Source organism: Spinacia oleracea, chromosome 2 (genome assembly GCF_020520425.1).
Source record: "Spinacia oleracea cultivar Varoflay chromosome 2, BTI_SOV_V1, whole genome shotgun sequence".
Taxonomy (NCBI): domain Eukaryota; kingdom Viridiplantae; phylum Streptophyta; class Magnoliopsida; order Caryophyllales; family Amaranthaceae; genus Spinacia; species Spinacia oleracea.
In genome coordinates, this window is record NC_079488.1 from 63,839,853 (window position 1) to 63,860,693 (window position 20,841).

A 20,841-nucleotide genomic window follows, 5' to 3' on the forward strand; every position below is an offset into this window, starting at 1 on the left:
CAAGGTTAACACAATCCTCCTCTAAATTCGTGCACCCGAACTCAGAAGGTGAAACTGCTCAAAAACTGCTTAGATCTCTAATAGGGTTTAGGGTTTGTGTTTTGGGTATATTGTGTTTTTGGGTAATCTCGTGTATATGTGTTTGTAGCTGATCGTTATCAAATACATATACTCCGTAATACGTAGAGTAGTAGGAGACTACAAAGATTCTTGAAAAAAGGAAATATTTCAAGTGGGACCCGCATGAATAGTATAACCACTTGATATGTTTACAAAATCTTCCACCCAATTCCTTGGTCAGTGGCCACGTGCCCTTAGTAATTAGTAAACAATAAGGCAATTGCAAATTTGCGGCAGCGTTCCTTGAGTGATCAGTAGGCTCCGCGGTTGAGTCGCGGTAAAGAAGTATACACCGCGGTGTGCCTGCGGATTGTACTGCTCTTTTATTTTATTTTCCTTCACGGAATTTAGTCCAATTATTTCATGCTTTGCATTATTTCGAGCGATTTCCGTCAATAATGCACAAAGGTAAGTTAATTCCCAAAATACGTTACTTTTTTTGTTAATTCCCACCATACCGTCCACGTCAGCATAGTGAACCGGTCTTTTTTTTTTAAAATAAGCAGCGCAAAACCGCTATCTGAGATAGCGGTTCATGGGGGTTAACCGCTATCTGAGATAGCGGTTCATGGGGGTTAACCGCTATCTGAGATAGCGGTTCCTGTTTAATCAACCGCCATCTCAGATAGCGGTTCCTGTTTAATGAACCGCCATCTCAGATAGCGGTTTACCACTTATCACTTACCTCCAGGAAGCAAATTCAAAAAATCAAAAGCACAAAAAAAACCCCGCTTTGTTCTGCGTCTCTCTCTTTGTCTCCGTCGTCCTGCGGTTAACCCGCCGTCGTCCCTGTTTCTCTCTCCACCGGCCGGCTCGCCGTTAGCCGACCTCATTCCTCGCCCTACCTCCGGCCATCGCGTCGAGCCTCCTCACCCACAACGGATTCTCGAGTCTCTTTCTCACCCTTCTCCATCGTTCCTCCGTTTCGAAATTGTTCCTCAGCCCTTGCCGGCTGTCGGACCTCTTCCTCACCACCACTAGCCGTCGAGCCTCCTCATCAGCCACCAAAGCCGTCGAGCTTCTTTCTCACCCACCACCGGTCGTCGGTGGTTCGAAATCAGGTAAGCCCTAATTTTTTTTTTGAATTAATATATTTGAAGCTAATTATTAATTCAGTAATAATCGTTGCTATGTTTAGGTTTGTTTGATGATGTTATTAGGAAGATCATGCTTATGTTTGATTGATGAGTTTATGATATGATTACCCTGAATTAATTGTAATTTTTTTTATTGTTAACGTATATCTAACCGCTATTTGAGATAGCGATGTTATGAATTATATTATTTTAAAGTGATTATGCTGTGATTTTTATTTTTTTTGAATTATTTCTGATCTTTGATTCGTTTTAAGCTCTTGAGTTTTTCAATTTGGAATTTTAGTCTTCAATTTTTCAAGTTCAATTGAATTGAAATCAGATTATGATGGCCCAAATTAGGGATTTCATATTATTAATCATATTATTTTTTGTTTAGAATATGGAGTTGCCAGACTATCCTATTTATTGTCATTGGGGAGGGGAAATTTTGCAAAGTAGCGGTGATGTTACATATAAAGGAGAAGAGCGAAAATTTGGGTTTGTCAATTGTCAAATGAGTTATGATGAGGTTTTGAGTAAGGTTTATGATCTTATGAGATGTGACTCGAGATATGTGGAGTTGAAGCTACTAATGAGGTATCCAATGATGTCCGGTTCATATGAAGCCATTCCGTTGGATGATGACAATTCTTTAAAAGCAATGTTGATTGCTATGTCTCAAACACAATCAACCACAATGCAATTGTTCATCGAGCAACTTCCAAAGCAACCCGAAACTCAATCCCACTTGGAATCCTTTCATGAAATGGATTCATGGGCGAGTCCATTTCCCTACTTGCCCTTGACAAATCAAAGTGGGTTAACGGGTTCATTTACAAGAATGCTTACGGATGAACAATATGCTAGTGAACACATTTCAGAGCTCACTTCTCCAACTCAAACGCCACATGTAGAAGCTACAAATGGTGATCCATCTATGATACTTTTCGATTCTCTAGATCAAATATGTGTTGATTTTTTTGGAGATGAAGAGGTTGGGGTGGATAGTGATGTTGATGAAGATGAAGATACACAAGATGCTAATGACAAAGCTATAAGAGAAAGCGCTCCATCTCAAATTTTCAACAATGTTGCAGAGTTGGATCCGATTTTGCTTGATTCTTGGAGGACTTGGTCCAACAACCACTCTTTCGATGGTGAATTTGCTATTGGGCAAGAGTTTGATTCTTTGGCGCAATTGAAAGACATAGTCAAAGGTTATTCCATAGCTAAAAATCATTCATTTAAGGTGTTGGAGAGTGAGCCCACAAAATACGTAGTTGAGTGTAAAAGAAAGAGTTCATGCAAATGCTCATGGAGGTTACGTGCAATCAAGGATCCTTGTCTTGCTTCATTCAGAATTGTGAGGTATAATGGCCCCCATGCAAGTAATTGTTTGGGTGACATAAACTCAATCGATCATCCTCTTCTCTCCTCTGATTTTGTATGCAATGAGATAAAAGATCTTATTCGTGCCGATCCTTCTTTGAAAATCCGTGTTATTGTGCAAGCGGTGAAAGTCAAGTTTAAGTATACCATCACTTACAAGAGAGCTTGGTCAGCGAAACAAAAGGCTATTGCAAGCATTTTTGGTGATTGGGAGCAATCTTACGAAGAGTTGCCTAGGTACATGCAAGCATTGAAAGAATCTAATCCAGGAACCGTCGTGGAATGGTGTACCTTGGCTTCTAATGAAGATCCTTCTGTTCACATTTTTTTTAGAGTGTTTTGGGCATTCAAGCCTTCCATCGATGGTTTTAAGCACTGTCGACCCCTAATCACCATAGATGGAACTCATTTGTATGGTAAGTACAAGGGCACGTTACTCATAGCCATGGGTACAGATGCGAATTCTCAATTGTTCCCTCTTGCTTTTGCTATTGTTGAAAGTGAAAATGGTGAGAGTTGGAAATGGTTCATGAAATGCATTCGGCATTTAGTTACTCAGAGGGAAGGTTTATGTGTCATTTCTGATAGACATGCAGGGATTTTGCAAACAATGAATGAGGTCAATAGTGGGTGGGAGGAGCCGCGTGCCCACCATCGATTTTGTACTCGTCACCTTGCCTCTAATGTCAACACTCAGTTCAAGAATGCTTATGTGAAGAACCTTTTCGGAAAAGCCGCAGATGCTCGTCAAAGAAAGAAGTTTGATTACTACTTGGGAAGAATTGGTGAATTGAATGTTGAAGCTCATAAGTACTTGATGGATATTTCTTCTCATCGGTGGTCGATCCACCATGATGGTGGTTTTAGATATGGCGTGAAAACCACAAACATGTCCGAAGCTTTTAATGGGGTGATGAAAGGTGCTCGTTGTTTGCCGATAACCGCCCTTGTTCGGATGACGTTTTACCGAGTGAACTCCTACTTTGTTACAAGACGAGGTTGGGGTAAAAGGAGAATTGAAGAAGGCCACGATTTTGTTGAGAAGGCCACAGCAACAATTGAAATGAACATGGCAAAATCTGGTGCTCACGAGGTCCAAGCCTTTGATCATGAGATGGGGCTATTTGAGGTTACAACTGGACGAGGAGGCAGGGCTTCAGGTAAAGGTGGTAACGTACACACTGTTAACCTTGTAGCCAAAACTTGCACTTGTGAGAAATTAAAAATCTACAAGTTGCCATGCTCCCATGTGCTTGCGGTTTGTCGTTCTCGCAGCTTATCTTATGCTGCTTTCGTTGATCCTTTCTTTACCACTGTCGAGTATAGGCAAACATACTTGAAGAGCTTTCATCCACTTCCTGATGTTCCCTATTGGCCTCATTATACTGGGGTGAGAATAGTTGCTGATGCTAGTAAACGGCGTGGTGTGGGACGCCCAAAGTCGTCTCGATACCCTAATGAGATGGATTCGAGTGCTCGACGCAGTGTCAATGTAAAATCATGTAGCATTTGTCGACGTCAAGGGCATAATAAGAAAACTTGTGCAGCTAGGGGTGGTGTTGGATCATCGGGGTAATAAACTTAGTTTATGTTTCTCTTGATGTGTGATTCTAAGTTTAATTTTTGTGCATATAATTCTTTTGACGTGTGATTTTACGATTTCTAATAAACTTCTTTTTCAGGTCTCATGGAGCCGACGATCCATCCCGGCCCACGTGATACTTCGGTTTTGACGTTGCAGGCGGAGCATAGGAGTGAGGATGTTTGGGGAGGGGGTATGGACAGGCTTTTGACGTGTCGGGAGCACGTGCTTGGTTTAGGAGAGTGGGTGATACATGATCGAGTCTTGGAGTTTGTTAGATTAGCAGGGTTCTATGGTGTACATAGATTGGTTGGTGGTGGATTAGCCTTAGATAGGTCTTTGATCACAGCATTGATTGAGAGATGGAGACAGGAGACGCACACTTTTCATTTGGCTGTTGGTGAGGCTACTATTACTCTGCAGGATGTCGCTGTTTTGTTGGGGCTCAGAGTTCATGGGGCTCCTGTCACAGGGGATGGTACTGGGGTGTGGTCAGCTTTAGTCGAGGAGTTGTTAGGGATACGACCAGAGCCTGGTGATGATGGAAAACCTGTTCTCCAGGGTTCATCATTGAGGATGACTTGGTTGAGGCGACACTTCAGTCAGGGCCCCCCTGATGACGCTGCTGATATTGTTTATGAGAGGTTTAGCCGAGCATATATTCTTGCACTTATGGGGTCCATTTTGTTTGCTGATAAGAGCGGTGATGCCGTGCAGCTCGTCTACTTGCCATTGATTCGCGACTTGCGTAGAGCTGGGAAATACAGCTGGGGGAGTGCGACCCTTGCTTATTTGTATCGACAGATGTGTCGAGCCGCTCGTAGACGATCCCGTGACATTGGTGGTCCACTTATACTTCTGCAGTTATGGTCATGGGAGCATATTCACATTGGTCGTCCGAGGATTTCGAGAGTTCGCGATGCTCCACCTCCTGACCCAGAGCATCCTATTGAGGTCGACGATCCATCTATTCTTGGTACTCAGCATCAGCGTGGAGTGGACCCCTTAGCATGCAGGTAACTTATTTGTTTAACTACTCATTACTACTTCGATAAATCAAGTAATTTGTTAACACTTTACTTTACTAACACTTTACTTTACTTGTTTTGTTAGTTGGCTTAGGGTTCACTTTTCATGTGGCCATACAGCTAGTGGACTCTCTTTCTTTAGGGATGCACTTGACCATCAAAAGGAGACACAGGTATTTAATATCTCACCTTACTAATTACTCAAATGCTTCTTTTGTTTCAAGTTAGGTCAACTTTGGTCAATTTTTGTCAATGTAGGTGCATTAAAGTCAACTAGTTCAACTTTGGTCTAAATTGTCAATTTAAGTCAACTTTGGTCTAAATTGTCAATTTAAGTCAACTTTGGTCTAAATTGTGATTAATTCAAGTTAAAAGCATAAAATGACCTAAATTCAACTAAAATAGCATAAATTGACCTAAATTCAACTAAAATAGCCTAAATTCAATTAGTTAGGTCAACTTTGGTCAATTTAAGTCAACTTTGGTAAACTTTGGTCTAAATTGTGATTAATTCAACTAAAAAACCATAAAATGACCTAAATTCAACTAATATAGCATAAATTGACCTAAATTCAACTAAAATTGCCTAAATTCAACTAGTTAGGTCAACTTCGGTCAATTTAAGTCAACATTGGTCAACTTTGGTCTAAATTGTGATTAATTCAACTAGTTAGGTCAACTTAGGTCAACTTAGGTCAATTAAGTCAACGAACGTCAATTTGAGCTCCCTCGATTCTACTTAGATAAAGTTATGTTAATTTAGGTTAATTTAGGTAAATTTGTGCTATTTTTGTCTTAAATAGCCTACATTCACCAAAAATTGTCTAAAAATTCCCTTAATTCACCAAAAATTGCCTAAAAAGGCTAAAATCGCATAAAATAGCTTCAATTCACCTTAATTAGCCTAAATCCACCAAACATAGCATAAAAAGGCCTAAACTAGCTTAAATTCACCTAACATAGTCTAGAATAGCTTGGATTCACCTAAAATAGGCTAAAATAGCTTAAATTCACCTAAAATGGCATATAATAGCTTAAATTCACCAAAGATTGCCTAAAAAGGCTTAAGTTCGCCTAAAATGGCCTAAAATCGCCTTAAATAGCTTCAATTCACCTTAATTAGCCTAAATCCACCAAAAATAGCCTAAATACACCTAAACACGCTTAAGTTCACCTAACATAGTCTATAATAGCTTAAAATCACACCTAAAGGCTTAAATTCACCTAGAATTGTCCAAAATAGCCTAAAATTGCTTAATTTCACCTAAAATTGCCTAAATACTCACTTTTTACTTATTGTAGATGACTTGGCAGCCATATTCAGAGACGGTACTTGGTTTACTACCCGAGATTTGTAGATGTGATAGAGATATATGGCGCTCAGTTGTACCGTTGATTTGCTTTGACATTGTTGAGTACCACTACCCAAATCGAGTGATGCGTCAGTTTGGATTGGAACAGTCAGTTCCCGCTGCGTGTGACACGAGTGTTGATCTTCATAATGTGGATCGACGGCATAAAAACAAGAAGTTTGAAGAGATGCATCGCAAATATGTGGAGGAGTGGCGTGATCGTGAGAGTCGGATTGTTCAAGGCACTCCTTTTGCCGGTCATCGTGAGAGGATGAAGGAGTATATGGATTGGTATTGTAGCATCACGAGACTCCTCATTACTCCTGTTACACGATCACCCCCCACCACTCATTATCAGCCGTCTTCCTCTGATATTATTTTGGTAAATTAATCCTTGTTCCATTTTCATGTATAATGTTTATATTCATAACTAATGTTGAATTCTAATTATTGTTTCACATTCTTTTTTGTAGTCACATGCATTGGCTGATCTTGCCTCAAGATGCACTCGAGCTGTGGATTCTGCGTTAGAGTTACCTCCCAGTTTGGCCCTTCCTCTCACTCTTGATACGTTACGCAATTTGAGTTCCTCTTGCATTGAGACCTTATCAAGAGTGGGGCAAGAACATATCCTCCAACAATATAATTTAGCCTCGTCTCAGTGTACACCCGACACCTCCACCTCACATGTTTCTCGAGGGCGTGGTTTTCGACCACCACGTGCACGCCCTCCACCACTTACTCCTCCTCTACGCTCTCTAGCACTTACTTCTCCACACCCTCCACCACCACCTTCTCCACGCCCTCCACCACCACCTTCTCCACGCCCTCCACCTCTTACTCCTCCTGCATCTCCGCCAGCATCACAAGTTATTTCATCTCCTCCTTTGCAGCTTCTCACTTACCGGCGACAAAAGGGTTGCTCTCCTAGTCAACGTCCCGAGCCAATTGCCGAGGAGGATGAGTCCTCATTTTCATCGTCCGAGCATTCAAAGAAACAACGTAGAACTTAGATTTGAGCTACATTAGAAATTTTGTGTAATCTTTTGTTCTTTTTGCTAGTATTGGAACTTTTAGAACTTTTAGAAACTCATGTGTCATTATTGGAACGATTGAACTTTTGGAAATTTTTTGTTTGCACTCTTCTATTTTGTTGCATAAGTGTTATGGTTTGGTTGGTTGGTATGATTTGTGGAGGTTGTTGGAGTTGGATTACAGACGTTGGAGTTGGATTATAGACGTTGTTGGAGATCTTGGATTTGTTTACAGGTTGTTGGAGTTGGACTATTTGGCAGAAGATCTCAGCCCATTTTCTGGCTGAACACTGGAAACTGCAAGCTTGGATGCAGGGGGCATTATGAACCGCTATCTGAGATAGCGGTTTGGTTTTGAACTAAACCGCTATCTCAGAATGCGGTTAAGTAGTATAAACCGCATTCTGAGATAGCGGTTTAGTTCTAAATCAAACCGCTATCTCAGATAGCGGTTTAGTGTTGAACCGGAAAAAAAAAATTAGTTTTCTCTCTCCCTTGCTGACGTGGACGGTATGGTGGGAATTAACAAAAAAAGTAACGTATTTTGGGAATTAACTTATCTTTGTGCAATATTGACGGAAATCGCTCCATTATTTCAACAACAATTACTGTTGCATAGTAAAACAAAGACCGTCGTAGCAGCTTCATCTCTAATACTACGGTTTTTGTAACAAACGTTACAATAGGTGTAAAAGGCGTTTCATTAGACATGTTGCAACGCCAAAAGATGCAACGGTTTTTGACATTGCATTAGGTCTAATACAACCTCAAACATGTCTTAATGTAACGGATTCAAGCGTTACATTAGCTATTTTTGTAGCAGCATAATTATATTATTGTTCTTTAACAATAACAACCAAAATGTTTACCTACCAGTGAGTTCTCAAAGAGTGATCAAAGTTCTAGAAGACTTAGGATTCCGAAATATGCCATTTTCATATAATTCACGTTCTACCATAATTTTTTTAATTTTTTTCCTAGTTCAATACAAACTCACCAATTGAAATAATTTTTGCCTTGGGACAAAATCGCCAATTCAATTGGCGAGTTTCTCCGATACGCCGTCATTTCAATTGGCGATTCTATCTTGACGAAAATTGTCATTCTTTGTTGGAAATTGGTCTTTACTACGTCGTCAATTCAGTTTTTAACTATAAATAGTTAATTTAATTGACAATTATCGAATTAAATCACAAATTGAGTTGAGATTTGGTGATGAGACGTTAAAAAAATCCGAATTTATTTTATAATGTGGATGATAGATTAAGAGTTTTATGAAAAAGGAGTATATTTCGAAAATTTTAAAGCTTTTAGCATTTACGTAGAAAATTGATCAATATTTTTTTTATTAACGACATGAAACAATGTGTTTAATTATCAGGGACTGCAAAGAGTTAGATAATTAAGGCTCATTCTATTCGACTTATTTTGTTTGAACTTATATAATCTGAACTAATCTAAACTTAACTGAACTTATCTAAGGTTATCTGAACTTATCTGAACTTATCAAAACATAACTGAACTTATTTTACTTGAAAAAAGTTATTTTGTCTAAAATAAACTTACGAGTATTTGTTTTTGAAAATATCTTAATTTTTTTTGTTTAATCTGAACTTATATAATCTGAAATTAACTTTTTTTTGAGGGATCTGAAATTAATTTAACTAAACTTATCTAGACTTATTTTATTCAAAATAAGTTAAAATAAGTTAAACAGAAGATAACTTAAATGAAATTAATTATCGGCACGAGTGATCTCTTCTCTCGACTCTTGAGTGATAAAAGTAGAGATGGCTAGTGGGTCGGTTTGACCCAGCCCCGCCTGACATCAAAAAGTCTTGCGCGCACAAGGTGTACAAAAAATTTATTGTACACCAAGATAAATTTTATGCAGTTTTTTGTAACTTTAACCTACTTTTTATAACTTTTATATTATAAAAATAAAAAGTTGATAGATAAACATTTTAAAGGGTTAAATGATTAAATTATACATTATTAGTGATTTTGAATAAATAATTTTTATTCAAATGAAAAATCTATACTATATATTAAAAGGCGTCTACAAGAAAGAATACGTGACACGTGGCGCTCTGCTTATTGATCGTTCGCTCCATGTAATCTTCATATACATTAAAAAAAGTGTCAAACATGGTTTTCATAAGGTTTGAACCTCTAACCTCTAGTTTAAACAATAATCCTTTTACCACTAATCTATAGAATGTTTCATGTTATCATTGCAAAAAAAAAAAAAAAGAATTAAGCAAATGTGAATGTTATTAATGTAGTAACCCGGGTCATCGCCCGGGCCCAAAAACTAGTTTATCACTAAAAATAGATAACGTTTACATATATAAATGTAACTTTTAAGCATTTTGACTAAACTTTTACTTCGGTGTACAATATTTATTGTACACCACTTATAAATAAGAATTTGTGCCCTGACATAGCCCGTAGCGGGTCACGTGGGTCGGACCCACTTATGACCCATGACATCCGCCCAACCCGGATATTTTTCAATGTGTCGTGTGTCGAGTTTTCTGACACGACCCATTTTGGCCTAGCCCATCTAACTCGACACAACCCACGTAACCCATGACCCATCACGTATCATGTCCATAATTTCCGACACAACCCACAAGCAGACCCACCCTAACTTCACTTAGGAGGATCATGTGTCAATTATCCCAATTACCAATCCACGCCCCACCAAACCAATCCATAACTCGCCCAACCCGCCACGTTGGGCCATTTCTAGATACGAGTAAACTTGTTTTTGTTTCCGTCGATCTTCATTCCTCTAACATTACTCTTTAAGTCTTAAGCTTTGGCGCCAGAAGCACAGTTAAGCAATAAGCACCACTCTTCTTTGTCGTATCATACACAATGAACATCTCCCAAACCCTAACTCGAACTTCACTCTTATCTTCTCATTTCTCCATTCTTAATCTCCCAAAGCTTCCTTCTCCTCACGGTATTCTCTCTCTTCTCTCTCTCGTTCTGCATTGATGTTTTCCTCTAATTTTCTCCAACTTTTCCATTTTTAGGGTTCCAGCAAAATTGCCGAAGAATACGATGCATACCAGAGCTCTCAATCCCAGAATCCATCGCAATTTCCGAACCCTTAATCCCCAACTCAACCGAAGATTCGGCGGAAGACACAGTGGAGCAATTACTCTCTCCCCAGGACAACAAAATCGTCTCTAAAATGATGAAAATGGAGAGAAAACCAAGTGGTGGTGCTGTTCTACGGGATAATAATGGCCGTTGGTTTCCGTACCTTGATAAATTTAAGGTGAATGATGTTTATTTGAGTAGTGCTGAAGTATTGGAGGCGATTGATCCTCTTATATTGGATGTGAGGAAAGAGAGGTTCAGGAATGTGGTGAGGAATCGGAGTTTTGGTGTTTGTCTTGTTGTTGAAGGATTGAGCGATTACGGAAACGTTTCGGCTGTGTGTCGGTCTGCAGATGCTCTTGGCTTGCAGTCTGTCCATGCTGTTTCTTGCGATAGCTCGAAAAGGTGGTGGAACATCACTTTTTTAGGTGAAAGAGTTTTTCTTTCTTTTGCCTCGTGTTTTTGTTTAAGTACATTTGCTTTGATTTTCGGTCCTTTGCAGTTTTAACACTTGTTTGATAAGTATTTGATCAAGCTATAGAATTTGTTTATGCTGCTACAGTATTTAAAATGCTAGTTCAATTATGAAGGGTGTTCAGTTTTCTTATCTAAAGCCGAGGCAGAATACAGTTTAGTTTGATATATGTTGGAGGAACTGAGTCTCTTGCAACAAAAAACACAGATATAATAAATTGATACAATTTCCTATTATTTTTGTATGTCATGTAATTAGTAAGTATGGAATTGATGATTGCAAGGAGCTAAGGAACGGTCACGTTTAATTGTTATTGTAGGGTACCTTGCACAGTAATCCACAGCTTACTAGACTCCTGTTATTCCAGATTCGAACTGAGATAGGCCCCTGGATTGGAGGGGAGCTCTACCAACAATTGTGGTTGTATTCCTGCCCTGTTGTTAAGCTAAAACAGCTCCTTACTAGCTGATCTAAGCACTTGTTAGGAGATTGATAGAATTGATAAGTAATACAATTGTATAATTTTCTTGCCATTAGTTATTAGAAACTATGGCGTTGTCATGTTATAATTTACATCAGCAGAAAATGAATGCCTTAGGTGAATAACTGTTGTAGTTGTTTTCACGAGTAAGTTGTTAATGGAAATCTTATTTGCTCTTTTAGAAAGAATAAAATATGGCAGTGTTGTGTATCAATTACTTTCAACTGTTTCTGACGTTCTGTAACCTTTTTGTGTCTTGATTTTTAGTCTTAAGTTGTTTTTTTAAGGCTTCTGCTTGTGTGCACAGGTTTAGAGATAATCGACATGTCAGCATGGGTTCAGAAAAGTGGCTGGATATTGAGGTCTGGAACTCAACCCCAGAATGCTTTAATGTTCTGAAGTCACGTGGTTACAGAATAGCTACTACACATCTGGGAAAGAATACAGTAATAATCGATTTTCTTTTTGAGAATTTATTTTATCGCTTGGGCCTCTCTGTCATCATTCTTCTGCATAATGTGGATCTCATTGATTTATTTATGTTCTTTTGTACTTTTCTTCTACTGCTCTCAGGCTTCTATACATGACATAGATTGGTCATGCCCAACTGCCATTGTTGTTGGTAACGAGAACAGGTGATTGTTCTTTATACGCATCAATTTCATGATATAGATTTTTTTTTTTTTTTATACATTTTTCTCTTCTTCTACAGTTTTTTTTTTTTTTTTTTTTTTTTTTTTTTTTGCTTATCAAGGATGATAACATTATTTTCCCTTATCTGATATTTTGCCAGTAAACTTCTTTTTTGCTATCTTCCATGAGAAGATAGGATATCTGATATCCATAATGAGTGTACTCTTGAGTTTTGATTAAGTCTTTTTCAATAAAAGGAACTCATCTTTCTGGATTTTCTGATTTTTCATTAGTATTACTGTATATGTTTATTACTGATACGGAGTATAAGATGACATTGACATTTATCTTCCTGTAAATAACTGAATATGCACTGTGTTACCTGGGGTTTTTTTTGGGTCATTTGAGAATCTTAGTCCTTGTAGCTTCTGTTGTATTTATTATCGTCTGTGATACGTCATGAACTTTTCTAAACTATCGACTAATTGTTGCAAATTGTTAAGATTGAAAATGTTCATTAAAAGGATGACATGAAGGTTTCCTAATGTTTGACATAACCCGGTGATGACATTCCCGCATATGCTTTGTTTTATTATTCCCCTATATGAAGGAAAAAAATGATTGTAAAGTAGTATATTCCCCTATGTTACCTGGACTTGGATACCTATACCGGACACGGGTACGTGGCCAAGTGTCCGACAGCATGTCAGGGTGTCAAGGATACGACATGGGTTTTTGAGTAAAGTGAAGAGTTCATGTAACATAGTACATTCCCTCTAGCATATTCTTTGCTTTATTAATCCCCTGTGTAAAGGAAAAATAATTGCAGAGTACTCCCTTCGTCCCTTTTCTATTGCTCCATTAAAGAAACTTCACTTTATTAAGAGTTGGGTGTAAATAATGCACATGGAGTAGTGAAGTGGTCCCATGAGGAGAGAGATAGAGAGAGAACAAGTGGAAAAACCTACAATTTAAGTTATGGAGCAATCTCAAAGGGACAACCAACAAAGGAAAATGGGGAAAACATAAAGGGGCGGAGGGAGTAGTACATAGACCTTTGTGTTATCTTTTCTTCTACACCAATGAGTATTACTCTATAAAAAGAACGGTGGGCATGTATATTCATTTTACTTTCTTTATATTCTCTATTTCCGGTAAGATTAGATTGTTAAAGTTTTTCATTGTGTAACATGAGAGTATTTCTTGTCATATCCGAAGGATTTGTCTTAAAGTCCAATAGGAGGTTCGACACCTTTCAGGGGAATCTGCGCAAAAGCAATGATTGGATTGTTACTTGAAATTACGAAGAAAGATGAGTACATAGCTGCTTCCTTGCGTGGCGCATGCTACTTTGATATTTTCACTTGAATTCCCCTTATCTGAGCTTGTATTTGACTGTATTTATCTCCTGGAAGGTTATTTGAACTTATTGTACTTGTAAAATGGATCCTGTAGCCCTTATCTGATGTATGTATGTTTACTAGGGTAAAAGAAGAATGGAACAAAAACATAGCTACTCAATAGGTAATATGAACTGTAAAGTTTTAGAGTTTACTCATTTTCTTTTTTTGGAAATTATTAAGCTATTTTAGCATATTTTTAGGGGTAGGTTCATGCTGGTTAGTAAACTGCAAAAGTTTTTTAATCTTGTTGATTTTTAGTATAGGTTGCCTGTGTAATCTATTGTTAGGTGAGTAGGGAATACAATTCCAGCTTCAAGTTTATTGTTTCAGCAATATAATGCCCATTGTGTGTGACGACGGTATGAAAATTGTTCCTTGATGTAATGGGAAGATTTAAGTGCTGCAAGTGATCATGTGTCTGATGTCGCTTGCCTGAGTAATCTATTTTTAAGTGAGTAGGGAATACAATTCCAGCTTCAATTTTTTTGTTTCAGCTATATAATGCCCATTGTGTGTGTACGACGGTATGAAAACTGTTCGTTGATGAAACGGGAAGATTAGGTAATGTCTATAGCTTGTGGACAGTTATGGAAACAAGTATGCTGACATGCCTGATAATATGTGCATTCCTGCAGGGGAATTAGTGAAGAAGCTTTAGAGTTGTCAGACTTGCACTGCAGCATTCCTATGAACGGCATGGTTGATTCTTTCAATGTTTCAGTTGCTGCTGGGATACTGATGCATCAAGCCGTTTTTGACAGAACACTACGCCTGGTGAGGTTGAAATGCTTTAGTTTTCATTGCTTGTTAGGGGCAGTCAAGTAAAATATTTTTGTAATCAGTTTATCACCTCTGCTTTTTAACGGCTGCTTCCATTCCAAAACCCTCTTTAATAGAAAATTATGTTTTATTCATCTAGTTGCTTCTGCTTGCTTTTGCATTCAGATTTTCTGTATGCCAATAGAGGTCCTAATAGTTTTTTAGCAGTTATGTCACTTACGTATAGTGTAGTTTTTTTTATTTCCGACTTTTTTTCTTTTTCTTTTTCGTTTTCTTTTTCTTAATATATTAGATCTTCTTAGTAATTGCGAGCTTTGTGTGTTCAAAAGAATGGTGCTCAGTCAAAAGAAAAATCTGTTTTTCTTGGTGTCAGCAATCATTTTGTCTTAGTAACTTATTCAGTTGATATGTTAGATGATTTTATGTTAACTGAGGTTGTAACTAGTCTAGATATTCGGAAGCTTATTATGAAGGTAGAATTTAAGGTCTTCAGTAGAATTTGATGACGGTGCTTGAAGCTTCTGTTCTGATTATAGAACTGTCAAAATGTTTCTGCATGCAACTGGTTCTTTTGTTTATATTTTTAATCCCATTTGCAGGGGTCTCATGGGGATCTAACATCAGAAGAAAGTCAAATCTTACTAGCAGAATTTTTTCTTCGTCATAGCAAGAGTGCAATCACCATGGCCTACGAGTATGCTAAAAGGAAGTTGTCCAACCCAACGCCGAAGCTTTGATTCATCACCTTGCAAAGTTTCAATATTTAGAGGCAGGGGCATTTTAGGTAGTAGAAATGTAGAATTGTAATCAATTTGCTAGTAGAATGAAGGATAAGATAGGTAGTAGAAATTATTTTTTTGCGAACGATTTCCTATAATTGCTAAAAGCAAAAATTAATTCCCCATTACATTGGTTAAAAAACTATTTCCGATAATACTATCCACGTATGATCGGGTAGAGCGGTTTATAACGACATTTGCGGTTTATTCTTATAGAGCGGTTTTGAGAAGTGAATCGCTAACATCCTTAGCGGTTTTATACGTTGAAATTTTTTCGTCCACTTCACTTTAAAAAAAAAAAACTAACTGCATATATTATACGAAGTACTAATTGTACTCCCTCAGTTCTTTAATGATTGGTGTACTTTGATCACCGCAGAGTTTAATGAAGATGAGTTGATTTTACTCCCTCCGTATTTATTTACGGGATACACTTGTCTTTTCCGGCCGTATTTATTTAAGAGATACACTTGCCATTTTTAGTAACTTATCAACCCCACCATCTAATTAAATAATATATCTAATTTACCCTATGACCCACCATTCTATTAAACAAATAATTTCAGAAACCCACCCAACTTCTCACCTACCAAAATGACATGGTCCCCACTTGTTTATTTATTAAAATATCTACCCAACCCCAATTACTTTATTATTTTATTTCATTCAATTTTTCTTCTTAATACTCGTGCCCGACCAAGTGTATCCCTTAAATAAATACGGAGGGAGTATTAAATAATGAAAGAAGTGGGGGTAAATGTGGATTAAATAATTGAAATAAATTATAATAGAGGTATGGTAAATGGGGTAAGTGTGGATTAATGATTAAATTGTATTCGGTGTAAGAAAGATATAATAAAATAACTAGTTATTGCCCCGGGCGATGCCCCGATGATTATATGTAATTTGATAATTAATCTTAATACAAATTGAGTTAAATTAAAATATATATAGTTTGATATTTAAATATGTACATGTAGTAGGGATGTCAACGAGCCGAGCCGAGCCGAGTATTTGGTTGTTCGAGCTAGGCTAGCTTGATAACAAATTTTCGAGCTCGAGCTCGAGCCGAGCTTAACCGAGCTTTCATTTTCCCTGTTCGAGCTTGGCTCGTTTAAGTTTTTCGTTGTTCGAGCTTAGCTCACGAGTAGCTTGTTTAAGTTCAAGCTCGAGCCGAGTCGAGCTATTAACAAACGGGCTTTTAACAAACTAGCCTTAATAAACAAGCAAGATCGAATTTAAATATAAAATATTATTTTTAAAAAATTACTCCGTATAAAACATAAAAACATAACCATACCCAAATAAAAAGTTAGCACAGTATACTAACTAATACTATTTCATAAATTATAATCTCCTAAAAATCAAAATCTAACGAAATAATTGCAACTTATATTTACTTATAAATAAAAATTTGTCATATGTTTTTTAGAAATTTAATATAAACGAGCTTGAACAAGCTTTTAAACGAGCTTATAAACGAACACACGAACGAGCTTGAAAATGAACATGAACGAGTTGTTCGCGAGCCTAAACGAGCTGAACACTAGGCTGTTCGAGCTAGTATCATTTATTAAACGAGCTTAAATTTTTTGTTCAAGCTCGTTTATTTATTTATTGAACGAGTTTTGACCGAGCTTTGACCGAGCTTGTTCATGAGCTGTTCACGAGCGTATCGGCTCATTGACATCCCTAACATGTAGTTAACATGAGACAAAATGCATAATTTATTTTTATATTTTATTTTGTAAGGTGATTGAATATAAAATTTGGTTAAATATCTTAGTAAACTAAATATATATATATATATATATATATATATATATATATATATATATATATAGAATCAGGATCCGGTGAGAACCACCCCTTAAGATGAGAACTGAGAACTTATCTCAGCCGTCGATCGAATGAATCTAACGGTTGTCAATCCACCCGAAATACCGAAATTACTAAGGGCAAAATTGTAATTGAGCCGCGTTGAATGACCTCCTGCAACTCCTCACTTTTCAGATTTTCTTTCTCTCTCTTCCTCCCTCCTCTCCTGCCAATTCTCTCACCTTCTCTCTCTGTCAATCGCTTCCTCCTTTCTCATATCTTCTTCTTCTTCTTCTAAATTCATATTCTTGGATTTGTTATTGGTTTCTTCCATTGCCCAGGTAATCCCCTTTTCAATATTTATTTTCGAACAATTGAAATTAGGGTTTTTAGTTCTTATTCGTTTGTTTATGTTGTGTTTACTTTTTCTGCTTTTGTGTTTACTTTTCGTCGATGTTGTGTTTACTTTTCATTATTTTTTGTTTACTTTTTGTGTATCCTGTGTTTACTTTTACTCGATGTTGTGTTTACTTTTGTTGATAATTTCTTTTCTTTTGGTAATTTTGTCTTACTCTGTGTTCTGTTTATTTCAGAATATGAACGAGGGTGATGGAGTATTACCTACTTCTTTGTTAAATTCAGTTACAGAGATTAATCATTCAACTAGTAATGATGATACTTCAAGCTTCATCAACTCACCTAGGGTGTGTTACTCCCCTAAAGGATCCAAGGAGTACATTGCAGGTTGTTTGCATCATCTTAAACATAGTGTGGATATGATTTTTGATTCTTTAAAAGAGGCTGAACTTTTTTATAAAGTTTATGCTGCTCACTGTGGTTTTCAAGTGCGCAATGGGACTGACAAAAAGGAAAAACAAACTGTTGGAAAAGAAATTGTTGAAGTGATACTTCTCAAATATTTGCTTTGTACTAAGCAAGGTTATTTTCAACCCAAGCCCAGAAATCAGGATGCTGAGAGTAGTCAAACGCGGAAAAGAAGTGTGACCCGTTCTGGTTGCTCTGCTTGTATTCGGTTACGGTATAGTTCTGGTGGTAAATATGTGATTTATTATTTTCATGAGGGCCATTCTCATCCTTTTTTAACCCCGAGCTCTATACCCTTTACTAAAGAGTCCAGGCAATTGACTCAGGTGCAAAAGCAATATATTTTTAATAATGCCAAAGTGAATATAGGGCATGTTAAGTCCTATAGGATGAGTAAAGAACATTGTGGAAGTTATAACAATGTTCGTACTGATTTTAAAAACATTTATCGTGATTTGAAAGTTTATATAGGCGATAAAGATGCGTTTATGTTCAAGGAAAATTTTGAGAGGAAAATACAGGCTTCTAATGGGGGTTTTTACTTTGATTATTGTGTTGACAACCATAAACATCTTACTCGTGCTTTTTGGGCTGATTCAATCTGTAGGAAAAATTATGCATTATTTGGGAATGTTGTTACTTTTGATAGTACATATGATACAAACAAATATTGTTTATTTTTTCCCCTTTCACTGGGGTTGATCACCACAAAAAGTGTCACTTTTGGTTCAGCTTTGTTGTCCAAAGAAGATACTGACTCTTTTGTTTGGTTGTTTGAGACATTTTTGAAGTGCATGGGTAATTGTGAACCTTATTGTTTGCTCACGGATCAAGATCCTGCTATGTCAATTGCTATAGAGAAAGTGTTTAAAACGACTAAACTGCGTTTATGTATGTGGCATATAATGCGTAAGGTGCCTGATAAAGTTGGCCCTGTTCTTTGCAGAGAAACTAATTTTTTGAAGAAGTTAAATGCAGTGGTATGGGATTCTGATTTGGATCCAACTGAGTTTGTATCCGGCTGGGAAGCTGTGATGAAAGAATTTAGTTTAGAAAATCATGATTGGCTTAGTTATATGTGTAAGATCAAACATAAATGGATCCCAGCTTACTTTAGAGATCTTTTTATGGGTGGCTTGTTGCGAGTTACTTCTCGTTCTGAAGGGGAAAACAATTTCTTTTGTCATTTTACAAATCCACATGTCACTTTAGTTGAGTTTGCTCTACGTTATGATAGCGCGCTTGATGCCCAAAGACATGAACAAGATGAGTTGGTTAAGAAATCCAAAAATCTTCCTTCACTTGTTACTCCTTTACAATTAGAAAAGCATGCATCCTTGTTTTATACACACGCACTTTTTTATGAATTTCAAAAAGAATGTGAGGCAGCATGTTTTGCATGTGGTATAGAGAGTTGCAATTCATGTTATGGTGATGGTGAAGAGTTTTCTGTTGTTTATGATAATGAGAGACGCAAGAATTATGATGTTATTTTTGACACGAGTTCTAATGATAGTACATGCAGTTGTAGAAAGTTTGAGAGTGAAGGGATATTGTGTAGACATATCTTATTTATAATGAAGGGAAAGTTCTTATGTGAAATTCCATCTAAATATTTGTTGCGTCGTTGGTCAAAAGATGCCCTTAAGCAACCAATGTCTAATTTCGAAGGTTGGTCATTTGTGGAAGATTCTTCAAGGAGTGATAGAAAAAAACAACTTCTCTCTGATTGTTGGTCTAAAATGTTTTCTTGTGTGAGTTTGGCTGAGGACACAGAAGATAATTTGTTTGAATTAGTTGAGAAATTAAGTGTGTTTGAGGAGGAATTGAAGAAAAAGCAGTGTGGTGAAGGCGAGGCAACTAGGAAAGACCAAACTGCTTCTGATGCTGATATACTTGAGCTACTTGTTGGCTCAAAGTCTGGGGAGGTTGATGTTCTCCCTCCTAATTTTTGTCTTACCAAGGGATCTGGAAGAAGTTCCAAGAGGCTAAAGAGTGCGAAAGAGAAAGCAGTTGAAGTGAATACCACTGCAAAGAAGGGACGTACATGCAAAGCTTGTGGCCAGTCAGGGGTAAACCACGACAGCCGTAACTGTCCAAACAAATGACAGTGGGTACTGCTTAATTTTTTTCTTTATTCTAATTTCATTTACTTTTACTTTTCATTCATTTACTTTTACTGATTCTTTATTTACTTTCTACTAATCAGGATCTTAGGATGAACCAAGTCCAACCAAATGACAGTGGGATCTTATGGTGCAATGGAATGAGCTACAAAATGAAGGAGGGACAAGAAATAAGGAGCATTTTACTTATTTCCTATAAAAGGCAATCTTTTATTATGGAGTCTTAAGAGAACTCCGAACAGATTTTGAATTTATGCTTTTCAAGTAGGATTATTTGAATTTTAGTTTTATTAACTTTGGATTACAAAGTAACCATGTATTTAGTATAATTTTTTTTTTTTGGTTAAATGTTTTTCTCATGTTTAGTACAATCCTACCTTCTTTGTTTTTAATTTTAATTTTAATTTCAATTTATTTACTTTAAATGATTCTTTGTTTACTTTTTTTGTGATTGGCACTACTTTATTATTGATCAAATTGTAACCAATTTTGAGATAGAATTATTCAGATTAACAAGCTTGATTAATCATTTTATAAAGGAAGCAAGTAGGTAGAGGAAATATTATGTATACAGTTTGGGAGAGACTCAAAGTCATTAAGACCAAACTTAAACAGCTTCATCATAGAGAGTTTAAGGGGATTTGTGAGAAGATAGAACTTGCAAGACAGGATCTGAAAGATGTTCAAATGCAATTACAAACTGATGTTTCCAACTCTGTGTTGCTAGGGCAGGAACATTTGTGTTCAGTTAATCTCAGGAAGTGGCTAAAAATTGAAGAATCAGCAATGAAGCAGAAGGCCAGGTTACAGTGGCTAAAACATGGTG

At 37.0% G+C, this 20,841-nt stretch overlaps 4 protein-coding genes across 5 annotated transcripts; all 4 read left to right on the forward strand.

Annotated features, from left to right (window-relative positions):
- The first annotated feature begins 1,596 nt into the window (after nt 1–1,596).
- Nucleotides 1,597–4,161, forward strand: LOC130467464 (uncharacterized). The gene has a single exon (XM_056835973.1). It carries the CDS (start codon nt 1,597–1,599, stop codon nt 4,159–4,161), a length of 2,565 nt encoding a protein of 854 aa, XP_056691951.1.
- On the forward strand, nt 4,000–7,693 carry LOC110795587 (serine/threonine-protein phosphatase 7 long form homolog). The gene is made up of 5 exons (XM_022000604.2): nt 4,000–4,157; nt 4,268–5,183; nt 5,281–5,368; nt 6,498–6,929; nt 7,021–7,693. The coding sequence occupies exons 2-5, from the start codon at nt 4,273–4,275 to the stop codon at nt 7,558–7,560; spliced, it is 1,971 nt and encodes a 656-aa protein (XP_021856296.2). The 5' UTR covers nt 4,000–4,157; nt 4,268–4,272; the 3' UTR covers nt 7,561–7,693.
- Nucleotides 7,694–10,376: 2,683 nt separating this feature from the next.
- Nucleotides 10,377–15,459, forward strand: LOC110777451 (uncharacterized). Of its 2 annotated transcripts, none has more exons than XM_056836889.1 (6): nt 10,377–10,552; nt 10,626–11,100; nt 11,959–12,097; nt 12,225–12,286; nt 14,323–14,466; nt 15,067–15,459. In XM_056836889.1, exons 1-6 carry the CDS (start codon nt 10,465–10,467, stop codon nt 15,083–15,085), a joined length of 927 nt encoding a protein of 308 aa, XP_056692867.1. In that variant the 5' UTR covers nt 10,377–10,464; the 3' UTR covers nt 15,086–15,459. The 2 variants fall into 2 exon arrangements, with proteins under 2 accessions (XP_056692867.1, XP_021837747.2); XM_021982055.2 differs by having other exon boundaries at nt 10,382–10,552; nt 14,323–14,461.
- A 2,201-nt stretch (nt 15,460–17,660) lies between these two features.
- Nucleotides 17,661–19,997, forward strand: LOC110777453 (protein FAR-RED IMPAIRED RESPONSE 1-like). Its single transcript, XM_021982057.2, has one exon. It carries the CDS (start codon nt 17,661–17,663, stop codon nt 19,995–19,997), a length of 2,337 nt encoding a protein of 778 aa, XP_021837749.2.
- Nucleotides 19,998–20,841: the final 844 nt, after the last annotated feature.

Coding starts and splice junctions, on each gene's coding strand:
- LOC110795587 (XM_022000604.2), top strand. CDS start 4,273: ATGGAGCCGACGATCCATCCCGGCCCACGTGATACTTCGGTTTTGACG. Junction 5,184..5,280: donor GTGGACCCCTTAGCATGCAG/GTAACTTATTTG, acceptor TTGTTTTGTTAG/TTGGCTTAGGGTTCACTTTT. Junction 6,930..7,020: donor CTTCCTCTGATATTATTTTG/GTAAATTAATCC, acceptor TCTTTTTTGTAG/TCACATGCATTGGCTGATCT.
- LOC110777453 (XM_021982057.2), top strand. CDS start 17,661: ATGAACGAGGGTGATGGAGTATTACCTACTTCTTTGTTAAATTCAGTT.
- LOC110777451 (XM_021982055.2), top strand. CDS start 10,465: ATGAACATCTCCCAAACCCTAACTCGAACTTCACTCTTATCTTCTCAT. Junction 12,098..12,224: donor CACATCTGGGAAAGAATACA/GTAATAATCGAT, acceptor TACTGCTCTCAG/GCTTCTATACATGACATAGA. Junction 12,287..14,322: donor GTTGTTGGTAACGAGAACAG/GTGATTGTTCTT, acceptor GCATTCCTGCAG/GGGAATTAGTGAAGAAGCTT.
- LOC130467464 (XM_056835973.1), top strand. CDS start 1,597: ATGGAGTTGCCAGACTATCCTATTTATTGTCATTGGGGAGGGGAAATT.